Here is a 15,766-nt window from a genome sequence, read left to right as displayed (position 1 = left end):
AGCAGATGTTACGGAGGGGCCCCGTGCTGGGAACGAGATGAGAAACAGGCTCTTCTTCTTGCAAGGGTCACAGAGAAATAGGGGCTGGTTGACGGAGGCACAACGTACAAAGCTGCGGACAGGGCCCGGGAATCCAACGTACCAAGTATCTAACCACACACTTCCCGGCCCGTTAGCTAGCTGTACCCACCACTCAGCCACCAGAATCCGCGGGCCCCGAGGGAAGTGGCACGCGGGGGATTCCCAGGGTGTGCCCCGTCCACAGGGGACCGTTGGCATTTGCCTCTCCTTCTTGGCCTGCAGAGGTCCAGGCCTCCCCGTGCCCGCCCCGGCCCGTTCCCGGCACACTCACAGGATGTACATGATGACGCCCAAGGACCACATGTCACAGGACTTGTCATACTTCTCCGGGCCCAGAACTTCCGGAGCTGCAAACCAAAGGTCAGTGTGGGTGGGCCTGGCCCTCGGGACATGAGCGGACGATGCTCCCCATCCCAACCTTCCAGCCCATCGTGAGGGAGCAGCGGCTTGCGTGGGAGGAGGAATAGCCATAACCCAGCCTGGGGCTGGAAGGAAAACAGAACATTCTCCCCCAAGAGGAACCGTGGAGCTAGAATCTTAAGGTTAAAAAAGTCCTGAACTGCATGAGACTTTCAGACCCATGCTGCCCATTTAATTTGACAAACATGTTTGAGAGCTTATTCTGTGCCAGTTAGCTGAGGCTCTAGAACCAAATCTGGGTCCCAGATGCCCCTGAGAATCTGACAGATATGGTGGCACTTCTCAGGAAGAGTGACGTGTACACAAAATCCTGCCCATGACCTCAGGCAGAGAATTACCTACAATTTCCCGCTCCTAGCTCAACTCTGCCAAGCCCTGCTTCTGAGCAGGCCCCATCAGATAGTGCCAGAAAGGGCCATGAGGATACGACTCTCCTAAGATGTGTGGTGAAGAGTTGAGGAAAGTTCTGGGGAAAGCCTAGGTCCCTGGGCCTTCTCTGGACTTACCCACGTAGTACGGCGTATAACAAGGAGTGGTCAGAGAGTTGTGGCTGGTGGTTTCCTTGGCAAAGCCGAAATCGGTGAGTTTGAGAATGGCATTGGGCCTTTTGGAGGTGTATAAGAGATTCTCGGGCTACAGGAAGAGAGACAGATAAATAACAGCCCTGCTGGACTGCGAGGGGCCAGGAGAAACCAAAGGGTAATAGTTCCTCCCGCCTTCATTCATCCAACACCCCAGCCCCTGTGAGCCGCCCACCAAGAGGAACACGGCTCTGTGTGGCGGGTCGCTGCCTTCACAGAGCTTACAGAGTGCGTGGAGGTAAGAGACCAGCAGTAAACTCCACAGGGACAGAAAAGCCGAGGGCGTGAGGGGGCGGTGCTGACTGAGGAGAACCACAGGGCTGAGTGTGGCCAGACAGGGCTTCACGACCAGGTCTGTGGGTTTGCCATGGGCAGGGAGAGCAGGGCCCTGCAGGGCAGAGCGGCGCACTCAGGAACCAGGGCGCAAGGGTGCAGGGGCAACCCGCCGCCACTGCATCGGGTACGGGCAAATGAACAGCGGGCACCTTGACATCCCGATGGGCAATGTTGATTGAGTGCAAATACTGGATGGCCTCGCCGATGCTCTTCATGATTTCTGATGCTTCTGCAGAGGGAAAAGTGGGGGAGCAGGAAAGAAAGGCACGAAGACACATCATTAGGTTTCAAAGCCCACGCACCAGGCCCACACCCGTGTGGCCTGACAGGCTCCCCGCACCCGCCCCGGAAACAAAGACACCAGGAGCTGCCTTGGTCGGCTGAGGGCGACGCCCTTCCTGGCAGCAGCGTGCCGAAGGAGACAGCAGCCTCAGTGTCCTCGCCGAGAGCAGGCCCTGCAGAGGCCCCCTCAGGTCCCTGCCGCCCCACCTGCCCGAGCCTGTCCCCACAACAGACCCTTTCTACCTCTTTCTGTGAACGCCTGGTCTCCTCGGTCCTGGATTCGACTGAAGAGTTCTCCACCATCCAAACTGAAGAAAAGCCACAGTGAGATCTGGGGAACACAACTGCCCGCTACCACTCTCCAGCACCCCCCAGAGGAAATCGAGCATTTACACTGCAGCTTCAGGGGCCGTGCCTGGGCTGTCCTCAGAGCGCGAGGCCCCTGAGTGGGGAGTGGGACGGGCTGGGCCAGGAACAGAACAGCAGGCTGCTTACCACTCCATGACGATGAGCAGGCACTTCCTGCCCGCGTACAGGTTCTCGTAGACGTCCACGATCCGCACGATGTGCGGGCACTGGGAGGCGCGCCAGTGCAGCTCCACCTCCCTGCGGGCCTTGGGGCAGTCCTGGAGCATCTGCAAGGAAACAGCTTCCTGCTAACTGCACTGTCTCCTCAGGGCACGGGTGGCACTGCCCGAGAGGCCTATGCCAGGCCCTGGGCCCACATGCCCTGACGTTTCCACCGATACTCCATAAACTCCCCACCCTGCTGGCCCCCACCAGCCCCGGCGCTTTCCCCAGCCACTCCATCTCCCGGGTCTCGTGAGGCCGTTGCAGCTCCTTGTCTGCTCCAAATGAAACCTCAGTGTGACCCCTTTGGGGCCCTTTTTCCAGCTTAGGCCATGAGATCTATTCTAGAAGGCACGTAGTCATCAGGTACTAGAAGACAGAGGGTGAAGGTGGGGAGTATGAGGAGAAAGACAGACTGAGAAAAACCAATACAGTAATGGAAAGTGGTCTGTAGAAGACAGACTTCAGAGTCAGTAGGAAACGGTACCCCCAAGATCACTCAAACCCAGCACACCAAATCTAGAGCAATGTTCTTTCTACTTCCATGGCTGACTTCAATCGACCAACAGATGGCCTTGGGAGTCAGCCATATGTTGGTCTGAATCCTGGTTCTTACTAGATTTGCAAACTTGAGCAAGTTTCTTAACTCGCTGAGCCTTGTTTATGTCCCCTCTTCTTGCCTGGACCAGGAGTTGTGGGGGGACTAAAGGAGGCTGGCCTCTCACCAGCCTCAGGGGCTGAATCTGGACGAATCCAAGCCAGTCTCGTTAATTCCAGTCCCTTTGCTAGTGACTGGCTTGGGAACAAGCCTAAGACCCAAGAACTTTGTAAGAAATCTGCTGAGGGTTCTCTTAAAGGGAGCACATGGAACCTACACCATCGCTCCTGTGTGTGGCACCTGGGACCATGGCAGTCACCTTGTTGCCAGTAAGGGGGGGTGGCCTATAAGGATGAACTAACACACTGAGGAAGGCCACCAGGAGACATGGCAATGCCCTGGATCTTGCTGGTATCACCAAGCATCCCCTCAGGACTTTCTTTTGGTAAGATAATAGACTTTCCTTGCTGTTTAAACTGCTTTTAGTGGAATTCTTTCATTGCTTGGAGCCAAAAGCGTCCTGATTCACCCCTCCTTTGTAAGGTGGAGATAGCAGTTTCCATTTCACAGATTTGTTGTGAGGACTAAATTAAATATTTCTGCAAAGCATCTAGCAGAATACCTGACATGCTCACTAATAACAGCTGTCATTTCTATTACAGAGTGTCTGCTAAGTGCATGGCACAGATGCCAAAATGATTACGATGAGGACCTGCACAGAACTACCGTCTCTGCGGGAAGTCAAGATTAGCCCTATACGGTACACACTCCACCGCGCTGGGCATTCAGAGGGCTGGGGTGTCAGGGAGACCAGCTGGGAAGGGAATGGACAGGCAGAGGGAAGGCATCCGGGCAGGGGAACGGCAGAACAGGGCCCTGACCGACGGAGTAGAGTTGGGGGAGGATGGGTGACACCGCGGGGAAGGCTAAGAGACTGCTAGAAAGTGTCAGAAGCTTGGTGAATAAGATCACGTGGCCAAGATGGAGCCGGATTAGAGGGCAGAGAAAGGCAAATGCAGAAATTTCCAACAATAAAACTGGCATGCATTTATGTTGGGCTTTTTCTAACTGTACAACCTTTGCCCTTTTACAGGATGAGGAAACTGCGGCTCAGAGAAGCAGCACGCCCAAGGCTCAGCCTCTGGGGAAAGGCAGAGCCAGAATTAGAATCCAGGCCTGGCAGACGCCAAAAGCACAAGCCTTTCCACCATGTCGCCCAGCTTTTAGAAGAAGCTGGAGGCAGAGACTTCTCAGTCGGATTTTGCAGAGGCACCTCCCAAACAGGTATCCAGAAGGAGTCAACCGCTAGATAGCTCAGTGTCTCCCAGAGGGGGCTGGAGCCAATAGTTAGTTGCATGAGGCAAGTCCCCATGGTGCCACACTGCCACCTCGTGGCCACCCGATAATACTGAATAGGTCCTGAGTTGTGCCACTTCCCAAGTTCACTCATCTGGATGGACCAGGAAAAGTTCACTTAACTTTTCCATGCCCTCAGAGGAGCAGGAGGAGACACTGGCCAATTTCATTCCTACGTAATTCAATCCAACAAGCAGTTACTGAGCTCCCACTACTATGGGCCATGCACCGTGCTGAGTGTCAGACCAAATAGAGGACTCCTGATCTGAAAGAGCTTACGCTAGCAGAGGGGCTGAAGAAACCAGGGTAGATACATACGGAAAATGCCTATCATATCGTGAGATTATGTGCCGTTAAGACTGCTACATTCAAAGGGTTCAGGAGCAAGTTTCCAGAGCAGCAAAGCAGGAAGAACCTCTAACGCCCCCTAGAGGCACACAGGAACAGTGGCCCAGAAAGGAAGAATCAAAGTTGTCAAATTCACCCAGAGGCAACAAGAGGTTGTGGATTTACAATCAGGAGAGACTTGGGCCCCGGTCTGTAATTTGTTGAATTTCTGGTTGCACAGCCTTGGAGAGATCATGTCTACAAGACAGGGGTGATGACACCGGCCTAGCCTCCCCCTCACAGAGTCATGTGAGTGTCTAATGAAATAATACCTCTAAAAGTACTATGTGATCAGAAAAGCACTCATCACTGATAACTGGTAGCATCACTGCCCCCGCACAGGGGCCCCTCCATCACCACTGAGTTGAGCCTGGAACATGCTCAGGTAACCAGTAAAGTCACCAGCAAGACTGCAGGCTGGGTTTCTGTCTTCAGTCCGGTGACCACCACCAGGGCATCAGCTCCCTGCTCCAACCAATCAGAGCTGTGCTAAGTGAGGGTGCGCAAGGCCCAAATCCAAGTACACGCTCCTCCGCACCCCCCGAACTCAGGGCCCGCACTGCAAGTCCTGCTCTTAGAGTGCATGGCACCAGGCGAATGAGAATTTGCAGTTGAAGAAAGGCTGGGTTTACACTGCACTTCCAGACTTACACAAATTCTTCACGTTTTAGAGGAGATGGGTTGACGCAGCACAGTGAATCTGGGCTTTAGAATCACACGCACTTTGAATACCAGTTCTGCGCTTCCTCGCTTGTGTCAGGCAAGCCAATCTACATTTCTGAAAAGGGTTCCCTCATCAGTAAAACTGCATTCAATTCCACGAAATAACATCCTTCAAGGTGCTTCAGAAACTCTATCTAGGGTACTTTTCACTTTGAAGAAATTTACCATTTTGTATATTTATGCCTTGTATCTCCTCAACCAAGTTTCTAAAGGGCAAGATTTAATTTGATTTCTGTTTAATCCCTCCCCTCTTCCTTCCCTTGGCCAGTGGTTAAGAATTCCTGAGCCAACACCTCTTGTCCTGTTGCTTCTTCTCCCTACAAAACTCTCTCCCACGGTGGCCCCCCTCTCACAGAGGTCTATCCCCAGGGTCCTGAAGTAAATCGTTAAGACGAGTATTTTTAATTTCTTAGAGAAACTCAGTAAGAATTTCCCATGAAGACTGGTAATTGACACCCATCCAGGCACATGTTTCCAGAAATCCCTGACTAGATATGAAAATCCACCCAGGCAATGAAAGCAAGACCTTCAAATTGGTCAGGCGGGCTGGCTGGCGTCATGGGGCAGAGCCCAGCAGGGCCCAAGTGGCCTCATAGGCAAGTGTGGAGTGCAGAGACCTGCACAGAGGAAACCAAGAACGTGCTAATCTCGAGTACAGGGCTAAGTAAAGAACAGCGGGGGAGGTGGCCTGCGCTTCAAGCCAGAGAAGAGATAGGGAAAGAAGGCAGGATTCCTAGGCGCTGCCAGGGGCCACCAGCACAGTGAGGCAGCAGGTCCAACCAGCAGCCAAGGCTGTGCCTCTCTGGCATGGGCAAGGGCAGTGGAGGCCAAGAGGCCAGGCCCACAGCGCTGGGGCCAGAGACTAGAAGGAAGACCCTTCCCACTAAAGAGCCGCAGGCTCTAGTCAAGGCGTTCCTGGGAGGGATGGTGAAATATTTTAAGCTCATGCTAAGCCTAGAACCAATATTGTGACTCGCCTCAGCCCCGTGCAGTTTGTGCCTGAAATTCTCCTCCACTCCAGAAAAGGTTAATTGTTGCACCTGCCAGGCTGCAATGCAACAGGGCAAGGCCCCCTGCCAACTGTGGCAGGGGCAGGACACCAGCCCAGAGCCCAGTGCCTGGGGAGGAACCTCTGCCCAAACAGGGTTCCGCGCCTCTGCTCCCGCCAGGGCCTAGAGGAAAGAGGGCCAAGGCCCCCGGCCCCAAATCAGGTCGTGCATGGTCCCCCTTATCTCCCCTCCATGAGATCTTCCACCGTGGGGCCGCGCGAAAAGCCCAGCCCAGCCAGAGAAAGGGAAAGAAACCGGGAGCCTGAGCCTGAGGGGCTGCCCACCAGCAAGGCGGATATGAGGAGGAGACTGGGAAGGAGAAGCCCCAGGGATCCTCCTTCAGGAGCTCTACTACTTCCTAGATGAGGGAACCTGGGAAAGTTTTTAACCCCTTTGTGCCTCCGTGTCTTTATCTGTCAAATAGGGTAATAACAGGCCCTACCTCGTGGGGTTGCCGTATTGAATGAGTTAATACATGAGCATCATTGGCAAATTACTAACAATGGTGCCTGGCACATCGATTATGATATTATTCTGCTCCCCACTCCCCACGTGCCAGAGTCCCACTGGGGTGGGCAGCTGGGACCCCAGCACACCCATTTCACTTACAGCATCATTAATAGCTCTAAGCACTGGGTGGAAGGGGGACCCCAGGCCACTGGGAGGGAAGCTGGCTTTGGACTCCCAGCTTTGTGCTACCTCCCCCACCTAAACTGGACCGCTGGGGTCAGGGGTGCACGTGTCAGGAGAAGGAAGACATCCCTTCCCAAGACAGATTCTGATCCGGCGCCAAGAGTGACGTGAAAGTCTGATCAGGCGCTGAGTGTGTTGTCAGCACGCGGTGTGTGTTGCAGGTGTGTGGTGCGTGTTGTCGAACGAGACCTCTGCACTCCGAGGAGGCAGCCGTGTGTCGCGCACTAACCCACCGTGCCTGTGGGCCAGAGCCACCCGCTCCTCTCCCTGGCCCACAGATGCCGCTTCTGTACCACACGGCGGACGGCCAGCCTGGGTGCTCTGCGGGGTGAAGGGAAACAGGAGGACCAGGCAGGACGGCTGCTGCGGGTGAGTCCCAGCAAGCTCCTCAGCACGGTGCTCAGCAGGCGGCAGGCCGAGGGGACGCTAGGAGTGCTCTGTGTTAAATGGCTGCTGACCCTTAAACAACGTGGGTCTGAGCTGCTGAACCGCGTGTTGAACCGCGTGCGTCCACTTACACACAGACTTTCTTCCGCCTCTGCCGCCCCCGAGACTGCAAGACCAAGCCCTCCCCTGCCTCCTCTTCGGCCTACTCGATGGGATTTTCTTAATAATGTTTTCTTTTCCCTAGCTTACTTCGTTGTAAGAATACAGTATACAATACATGTAACATATAAAATATGTGCTAATTGACTATGTTATTGGTAAGGCTTCTAGTCAACAATAGGCTATGAGTAGTGAAGTTTGGGGGAGTCAAAAACTGTATATGGATTTTTGACTGTGGGGGAGTCAGTACCCCTAACCCCCATTGTTCAAGGGTCAACTGTATTTCCAATGGTCTCACCCACTTCACACCCACTCTGAGAAGGAACAATGAGAAGACTCATTATTGAGCCATTAGGTCAAAGCCTTTCAGCCAGTTGTCCCTGGAGGTCTGGAATCTGAATCTTGCTCTTGGCTCCTCCTAAAGCCCCCTTTCCAGCACCCCATGGTGAGGCAGAGAGTACAAAATCTGCCCAAGAACCGCTCCACAAGCCAGAAATGGAAGCTGAAAAGGTCTTAAAGTATAAGCCGATGTTGAAATTCCACTTTTAGAATTTACCCGAAGGTACTAATTATAGATGCAGCTTTGAGAATATATAACATGGTGGCTTATGCCTGTAATCCTAGCACTTTGGGAGGCCAAGGTAGGAGGACTGCTTGAGGCCAGGAGTTCAAGACCAGCCTGAGCAAAAGTGAGACCCCACCTCTACAAAAAAAATTTAAAAACTTAGCTGGGCGTGGTGGCATGCACCTATAGTCCCAACTACCCGGGAGGCTGAGGCAAGAGGATCACGTGAGCCCAGGAGTTTGAGGTTGAAGTGAGCTACGATGACGCCACTGCAGTCTAACCAGGGTGACAGAGCAAGACCCTGTCTCAAAATAAAAATAGAATATATACATCCCAATAGTTATTGACCTTAACTAAAAATAGCAAACGAACTTAATGCCCAAAAAGTAATAGAAATTGCTTGTGTTAAAAGTGAGTTTATGTATGCAATCTATAGTCATTAAAATGGTGTTTCAGAAGAATGTTTAATGGGGAAATGAATTCCTAAGTGTCTATTAGATTGTCAGTCACCATCACTTTCACCATCTAGAGTAGCATCCTATTTTTTCTTTTACAGCACAAATCCATATCTATAATTTCTTTAAATTTACTTATCAGAAAGTATGTGATAGTAAGTGAAAAAGCAAGTTACAAACCCCTATGTACAGTATAAACCCAGTTCTATATTCATGTATATCTGTATATAACTATATCTATATACATACAAACATATACACATATAAAACAGTAAAGACATTAATAATAAATTATTAATAGTAATTATCTCTGAAAGAATCTCAGGTGATTTAATTACCTTTATTATAACTTTATTTTGTAGGTAGTTGACAATTAGCATATGTTACTGATTAAAGAGACAAGCTTAGCTCTCCAAATTTTCATTGGCGGGCAGCCATGCACACCCCCAGGCCCTATGGCCAGGGAACAGATCTCCCTGGGCTTCCAGACAAGGCCATAGAGAGGAGGCATACAGCTCTTGATCACATCCTCACAGAGTGCCACCACTCAGCAAAAATGTGGGGTGCCTGGCGTGTGCCACACACTGGTTTAGAGGGTGCTGAGGATATAACGGAGAACATGACAAATAAGCCCTGCGCCCGCCATGGAACTTAACGTTTTCGTGTACGAAGTACATGATAAAAAAGTTCAAAGAAAATTGTTGCAATTACACATTGTAATTTGTACTGCAAAGGAAAGAAACAGGATGCTGCCACAGAAGTAGCAATGGCGGTAAGAGAGAATCTCGCTCATCTCCCAAAATCACAGAGAGCTGCTCACAGGCTGGAGAGAGATGTCACTTCTCATCTAGCCCAGCTCAGGAACCTCAGAGATGGCAGATAGATAAAGCCTGGTTGAACTACTGATTTTCCTCTCTACGGGGGGAAGAGATTATATCCCCCTTCTAGAACCTCTGCTCGATGAGGAGTGACTGGTGGTCATCCCCTGGAAACCTGATCTAAACACAAATCTAACAACAGATGTTAAAAGCCTTAGAAGGTAGGCATAATAGAAGGTCTACAGAAGTACCACACTGGACCCTTCCTGTTGGTGCACACATTGCTAAGCTTTGGCTGGGAGGTAGAAGCAATTCTGTATTTGTTACTGACTTTCACAAGTATGACGGGCAGCAATCCCCACCCAAAATAAAGCTACAACTTACAATGGGCAGTCCCAGGACCAAAAGCCCTAAAACAATCATGTCACACTGCCCAGAAGGTGGGGCCTGCCTCCAGTGAGGGCCACCCTCCCTCTACCCTCCAGGGCCATCACAGGGGCAGTCGCGAAAGATGAAAAGAGGTTCAATTATGAAAAAAAAAGTCAAGAGACGTAAAAGTCACACTGCAAATAACGAATTTTTTAAATATTTGCAACACATGTGGATAAAAGGCTAACTTTACTCTGGCAAATCAATTAATTTTAAGAGATTAACAACCCAATATAAAAATGGCCAAAGGATAAGAACAGGCAGTTCAAAGAAAAAGAAACACAGATGGCCAAATGAAAGATGCTCTATGTAACTCATTAAAAGAGAAATGTTTATAAAAACGATGATGATAATTTCACAGACTGGCAAAATGTTTTAATGTTTGACTAAAATAAAACTCCTGGGTTTATGTAAAGATTTGGGGAGAAAAGACACTCTCTCATACGTTCCCTCAGTAGGGATATAAACTAATATATTTTTGGAGGAATTTGGCCATATCTACCAAAATTGTAAATGCTCAAACCCTGGACCTGGTAATTACTTAGTAAGAAATCCTCCTACAAATTACATTTATAAAGCATCGCAATGGCAAAAACTGGTAACAACCTAAGTGTTTACCAATAAGGGGTTGGTCACATAAACGACAGCAAATCCACGCAACAGAATAATGTGCAGCCTTGTAACAGAATGAGGAAGCTCCTCATCTGCCTCGGTGGGAAGAACAGGATGTTATTAAATGGGAAAGCAGACAAGAACAAGATACTCTGGATTTATCTTTAATGTTCTATTGTTTCTAATGAAAGTGCACTCATGTTACTGAAGTAACTTTCAAAGTATATTCATAAAGACAGGAAGCGAACACACCAAAAGGTTACTTAGTGGTTAATTACAAATGGTAGTAGCATGGGTGACATTTTCTTCTTTTGTGCACGTTTTCAATTTCCAAAAATAAAAAAAGAACACATACTATACATACTGAACAGAACGTACAGTGTAATCTCATTTGTGTGGTTTTGTTGTTGTTGTTATCGTTGTTTTTAAGGCAGAAGGGAGACAATATATGAATTTGTGGATGCTTAAAATTTTTCTGGAGGAATGTACCAAAAAAAAAAAAAAAAGTTAATGTTGACCACTAGAGAGTAGGTACTAAAGGGAAGTGTGTATTTTACTTTTCTTCCTTTTCATTTTATACCTTTATGTATTGTTTGAATCTTTACCATCAGCATAAATTATTTTTTGAAAAATTAAGCTGTCTCAGATTCTAAAGTGTGGTACGTTTTGGGTCTTATATTTCTGAACCCCTGGCCTGAGACAGTGACACAGTCAGATGCACCCCAAATGCAGGCTGACCTTCCTGCTAAAGAAGGAGGTGAGCAGAGAGGACGGCTCTCTTGCTGTCCCCAGGAGGAAGAGGGGCCCGGTGTGACCCAGAGCAGGAGGGTAACACTGCTGGTGTAAGGCCTGGCACCTTCCCGGAGGCTGTAACCAAGAGATGCTAACTGGTGACCCGAGGCCCCAGACCACTCCGGCAAACCACTCCTGATTTATATGGAAGTGAAGACTGCACACAGCGGGGGTGTCAACCACTCAGGAGTACTGGGCAGGAAACTGAAAGATGGGGGACAGAGATATTTCTGTTTCTTTCAGCAGATGATTTATGGCTTTGAAAGAAAAAGAGGAATTTTCATTTATACTGCACTGATCATATGCCAGGTGCACCTATTATATATAGAAAATACCGCTATATCTAAGCCTCCTACAGCCCTATAGAACAGAGTCAGTTGCTGACTCCATTGTACAGGGGTAGCAACCAAGGCCCGAGGAAGTAACTTGGCCAAGGCCACATGGCTAGTAAGTGATAAAGCCAGGAGTCCACCCCAATCCAGACTCTAACCTCCAGACTATTTTTCTCACAACTTTTTAAACCTGAGCTGATAATAGTAGTTTACTGCTGACCTGTTTTGTCTCTCCTGTCTCCTGTCCCTGCTCTGTCCCTGCTCTGTTCACAGACTGCCCTATTCACCCTCGTAACCGCCCAGCTCAGAACCTAGTACAGAAGAGTCACAATAAACACCTACTATCTACCAGAACAACTTTACAGGCTGCTGCTTCCAAGACACAAGGCACCTTTTCCCTAGGAGACAAGGTAGATGGTAGGAAGGAAATACACTAAACTCTCCTAGATGACTGTAAGCTAAAATCCAAGTGGCCAGAAGAAAAATACCATGTTCTTTGTAATATTTAGGTATGACTTCAAAAAAAATCCAGAGATGGGCAAATGAGAAACAGAAATTGAAATGGAAGGAGGTCAGAACACTGTTTCTGGCCTAAGCAGTCCCCAGCAACTTGACCCTGTGCAACTGCCAAAGCCAATTTAAAATTCTAATTCCAAGTGATAAATGCAATCTTATCTTCATCACCCCAATTCAGTGGAATGAGAGTCCTGGCATGTAGACCTTAATCAACAGATCTCATAGGAGATGGAGGGGAGTTGAGAGAGAAAGTGGAAGAAGAAGAGAAGGGTCCTACAGATCAAGAGGGCAGAACGTACACACACAACACCCCTGCACACAATTCCACACGCCTGAGACTAGAGAACAGCTGGATGAGGAGAGAAGGAAAAAGAACCAGAAGGTAAATAATTATTGTGGTAACATATGGTGGAATTCAGGCACAGAGAGAAGATATGAACCAATCTCAACATAGCAAAAATGGCCCAGACAGAAGGCAGAGCTCAAGTCGCCCAACACAAACACGAGGTTATCTGTGAGACACAGGTTAAGTCTTCTGCTGAGAGCAGAGCAACTGACGAATTCTTGTTTGCCCTTACTAAAGACATCCCCTCTCGCACGGCTGCAGATACAAGGAAGGGAACTGTTACCGAAATAAATTCTTACCAGGAAGAAAAATCTAGTAAATTATGTTTAAGCACACATACACCTTAGTTAGCAAAAACAATAACAACAAGAATACCACACTGGGAGGAAGTAACCTTGTCAATTTAGAGTTCAAAGTAGGGAAGGGGGGAAAAAAAACAAAACGGGACAAAAACAATTGTTTAGCCCAGACTTCAAGAAAAACCAATATTTAGATGCTGAGACAAAGGAGAAGTATGGGCAGAAATCCCAGAAGGGTAACAAGCATTTTGGAAGATAAGGCCTGAGGCTCTAACAAGTGAATTCTGACCATCTCAAACACAGTAATGTCCTGCAGGAGAAACCAGGGGGAGGCAGCCGCAGATGGCAGGGCCACAGAACAGGGAGGACCAATAGCTCAGATATTGAAGGATGTGTCCAAAGACAAGAGCAACTGCCCGTAAGGCAGGACAGACCCAAAGAGAGTGGCGTAGGCTCACAAAACAGAACAAGCAGAGCTTGTGAAAATGCCAGAGCTACTCAAAGCGTGTCTTAAAGCTACATCCAAAGCTATGAGAAGAACCAGGGAACACATGCCCCTTGATGGAGACAGAAGCTCTAATACACAAAAAGGACAGAGAATGGGGAATGCTCGTCTCCAGGACGTTCCATCTTTTCGATCAAGAAGAATGCTCTTCAGGCTAACCAATTGTTCAGCTGAACATTTACTTTCTCTTTCTTTCTCTCTCAACCTCAAATCCAAGCTAGACCAAGAGCCAACCTAAAATCGCCTAACTATGACTGAATAAAAAGATCCCAATCTTAGAAGAATCACATCCCAGGATGCAGAAGGACACTGGGTTGACTCAGAACCACGCTGGGAAGAGAAGGTGGGCCACGCTCCACTTCCTTGGTACCTACTCTGCTCCAGGCACCAGACTAAGCACTTGGGGTTTCAGGGGCTCACAGTCTAGCTAAGAGGGAAAAAGAAACAATATATACACAAAAGCGTTAATAAAGTGTGACAACTAAGAGGATATAAGGGACTGGTTTGGCATTTTTGTTTGTTTAAAGGGAAAGGGATAAATAGGATAAACTGCTTAACTTTACATCTGTCTCTGGCAAAGCTCTAGGACAAATCATGAACTGGACCATCACAACCCAGCCTGGGCTCCCTGAGAAGCCACAGCAAACTAGCCTCATGTCCATTTTAGCAGAGTTACTAACTTATGGACCAAAGGAATGCCAGACACAAGGGCCTGCCTTCTAAAAGGTATATGGACAAAGTCTCCTGCCAAATCTTTGAGATGACAAAGAAAGAGGGGGTGAGATGACAAAGCATTTAGATAATATTTGAAGTTGTTATAAATGACTGATAACAAAGCATTGTTTAATGGATCTAGGACAGGCTGCTGAACACACACCCAACTAAACTCACTGCCCCCTCAAATGTGCTCCTGGATCTTAGTAAATGGCAATGACATCACCATCTAGCCAGGCTCCCAGATATATCTCTAAGTATTTATCCTCAGCCTCCCTCTCTCTCCCTTACCCACAGAACCAATCCAATTTTTCTGGAACGATCTCCCACATGCATCTTCCCTTTTCCTGTCTTGTTACCACTTGCTTGGGTGCAGCCCCCTTTTATCTTGTGTGCTATCTGTTACAACTGGTTCCTAGACTTACTCTGTTCCAATACAGCCAGTCACCTTCAGAAACACAAATCTAAGCAGGACATTTTCTTCCTTTGACATCTCCACTGGCTAACAGGATAAAATCCAAATTCCTTAACTACTTCCTACCCATATCATCTCTACCCTCAGCCCCCAACACATGGCCTATACTTAAGCCACACTGAACTTCACGATCTCAGACAAGCCAGGCCTTTTCACGACCCAGGTGTTTGTATCCTTCGAGAGCCAGCGCACAGTGTCGCCTCCTCTGTGAAGCCTCTCTGACCACTTCCAGGCAGGGTTAGCTCCTCTTCCTCTCTGTTCCCATAAGAGTCTTGTTAAACTCCTCCTTCGGCACTCACCGGTGTTACTTACAAGACTATTCTTCCTTCCACTGCAGACCATGTACCTCTTGGAAGTTGGGACAATGTCTTGATCATCTTCTGATTCCAAATCCTAAACCCAATACATGGCATATTTGCTTGTTGACTAAAGTCAGAGAACACTTCCAGTGACAAACCAAGGAATGCAGTCCCTGGCTTTGGTATTTTACCAAAAAGCTGACTGAAGACATAGTAGACAGCAAGCTTATCAAACTCGCGAGTGACCAAAAAAAGCAGGGGGGGTGGTACAGGAACAGTCTGTGTGCCAGGTAGATTTTTAAAAGATTACCATAGGAGAAAATATAGACCAAAACTAACCAAAAAATCATCAACAATAATGCAGGATGAAAGAGATTTTTCTCAAGCCACATCCATGTGACATGAGTGAGAGCAAGGACTCTGAAGCTGCCTGAGGGGAGTCCCAGTTCCCCTATGAACTAGCTGTGGGACCCTGGGCAAGTGTCCTAACCTCCTTACACCTCCAGTTTCCTTCACTATAATATGTGGATAATAATATTAACAGTACCTACCTCGCAAGGTTGTTATATTGGTTAATAATAACGATGTAACTGAACTCAGAATGGTGCCTAGCTCAATAAACTCTTTCATTATTGTTGTTGTTAAAAGTTGCTTCTAAGTACAGGAAAGAGGTGTAAAGCACTGTGGTTAAAAGCAAGGGCTCTGAAATTACACTGCCCCAAGTTCAAACACCGGCTCTGAGCTTAGTAGCTGCCTGACCTTAACCAGTTGTTTCACATTCTAAATCTTCACTGTCCTCATTCGTCAAATGGAACCTATAATAGTATCTGTCAAAGATAGTCACTTTAGCATTATTTCAAATTAGGGGGAAAATGGAAATAAACTAAATATCTATTAATAGAAAACTGATCAAATAAATTATGGCATATAGAATAATATGCAGTTATCAAAAACAATGAGGTAGGCCGGGCGCGGTGGCTCACGCCT

The 15,766-nt window shown here is 48.2% G+C and overlaps 1 protein-coding gene across 1 annotated transcript in view; it reads right to left on the bottom strand.

Moving 5' to 3' along the window:
- The window catches only part of MAPKAPK2 (mitogen-activated protein kinase-activated protein kinase 2), a 44,070-nt gene that overhangs the window by 3,101 nt on the left and 25,203 nt on the right, over positions 1–15,766 (bottom strand). Inside the window, exons 2-6 of the mRNA XM_012638844.1 lie at positions 2,196–2,335; positions 1,944–2,008; positions 1,568–1,647; positions 1,008–1,134; positions 353–428 (exon numbers count right to left, since the gene is read on the bottom strand). Of these exons, the coding sequence (XP_012494298.1) occupies positions 353–428; positions 1,008–1,134; positions 1,568–1,647; positions 1,944–2,008; positions 2,196–2,335 (488 nt within the window). The remainder of the gene's footprint in view (positions 1–352; positions 429–1,007; positions 1,135–1,567; positions 1,648–1,943; positions 2,009–2,195; positions 2,336–15,766) is intronic.

This window comes from Propithecus coquereli, unplaced genomic scaffold (assembly GCF_000956105.1).
Source record: "Propithecus coquereli isolate 6110/MARCELLA unplaced genomic scaffold, Pcoq_1.0 Scaffold135, whole genome shotgun sequence".
In the NCBI taxonomy this organism is placed as follows: domain Eukaryota; kingdom Metazoa; phylum Chordata; class Mammalia; order Primates; family Indriidae; genus Propithecus; species Propithecus coquereli.
The sequence above is the reverse complement of the archived record's forward strand: the minus strand, read 5'-3'. Positions and strand labels throughout refer to the sequence as shown.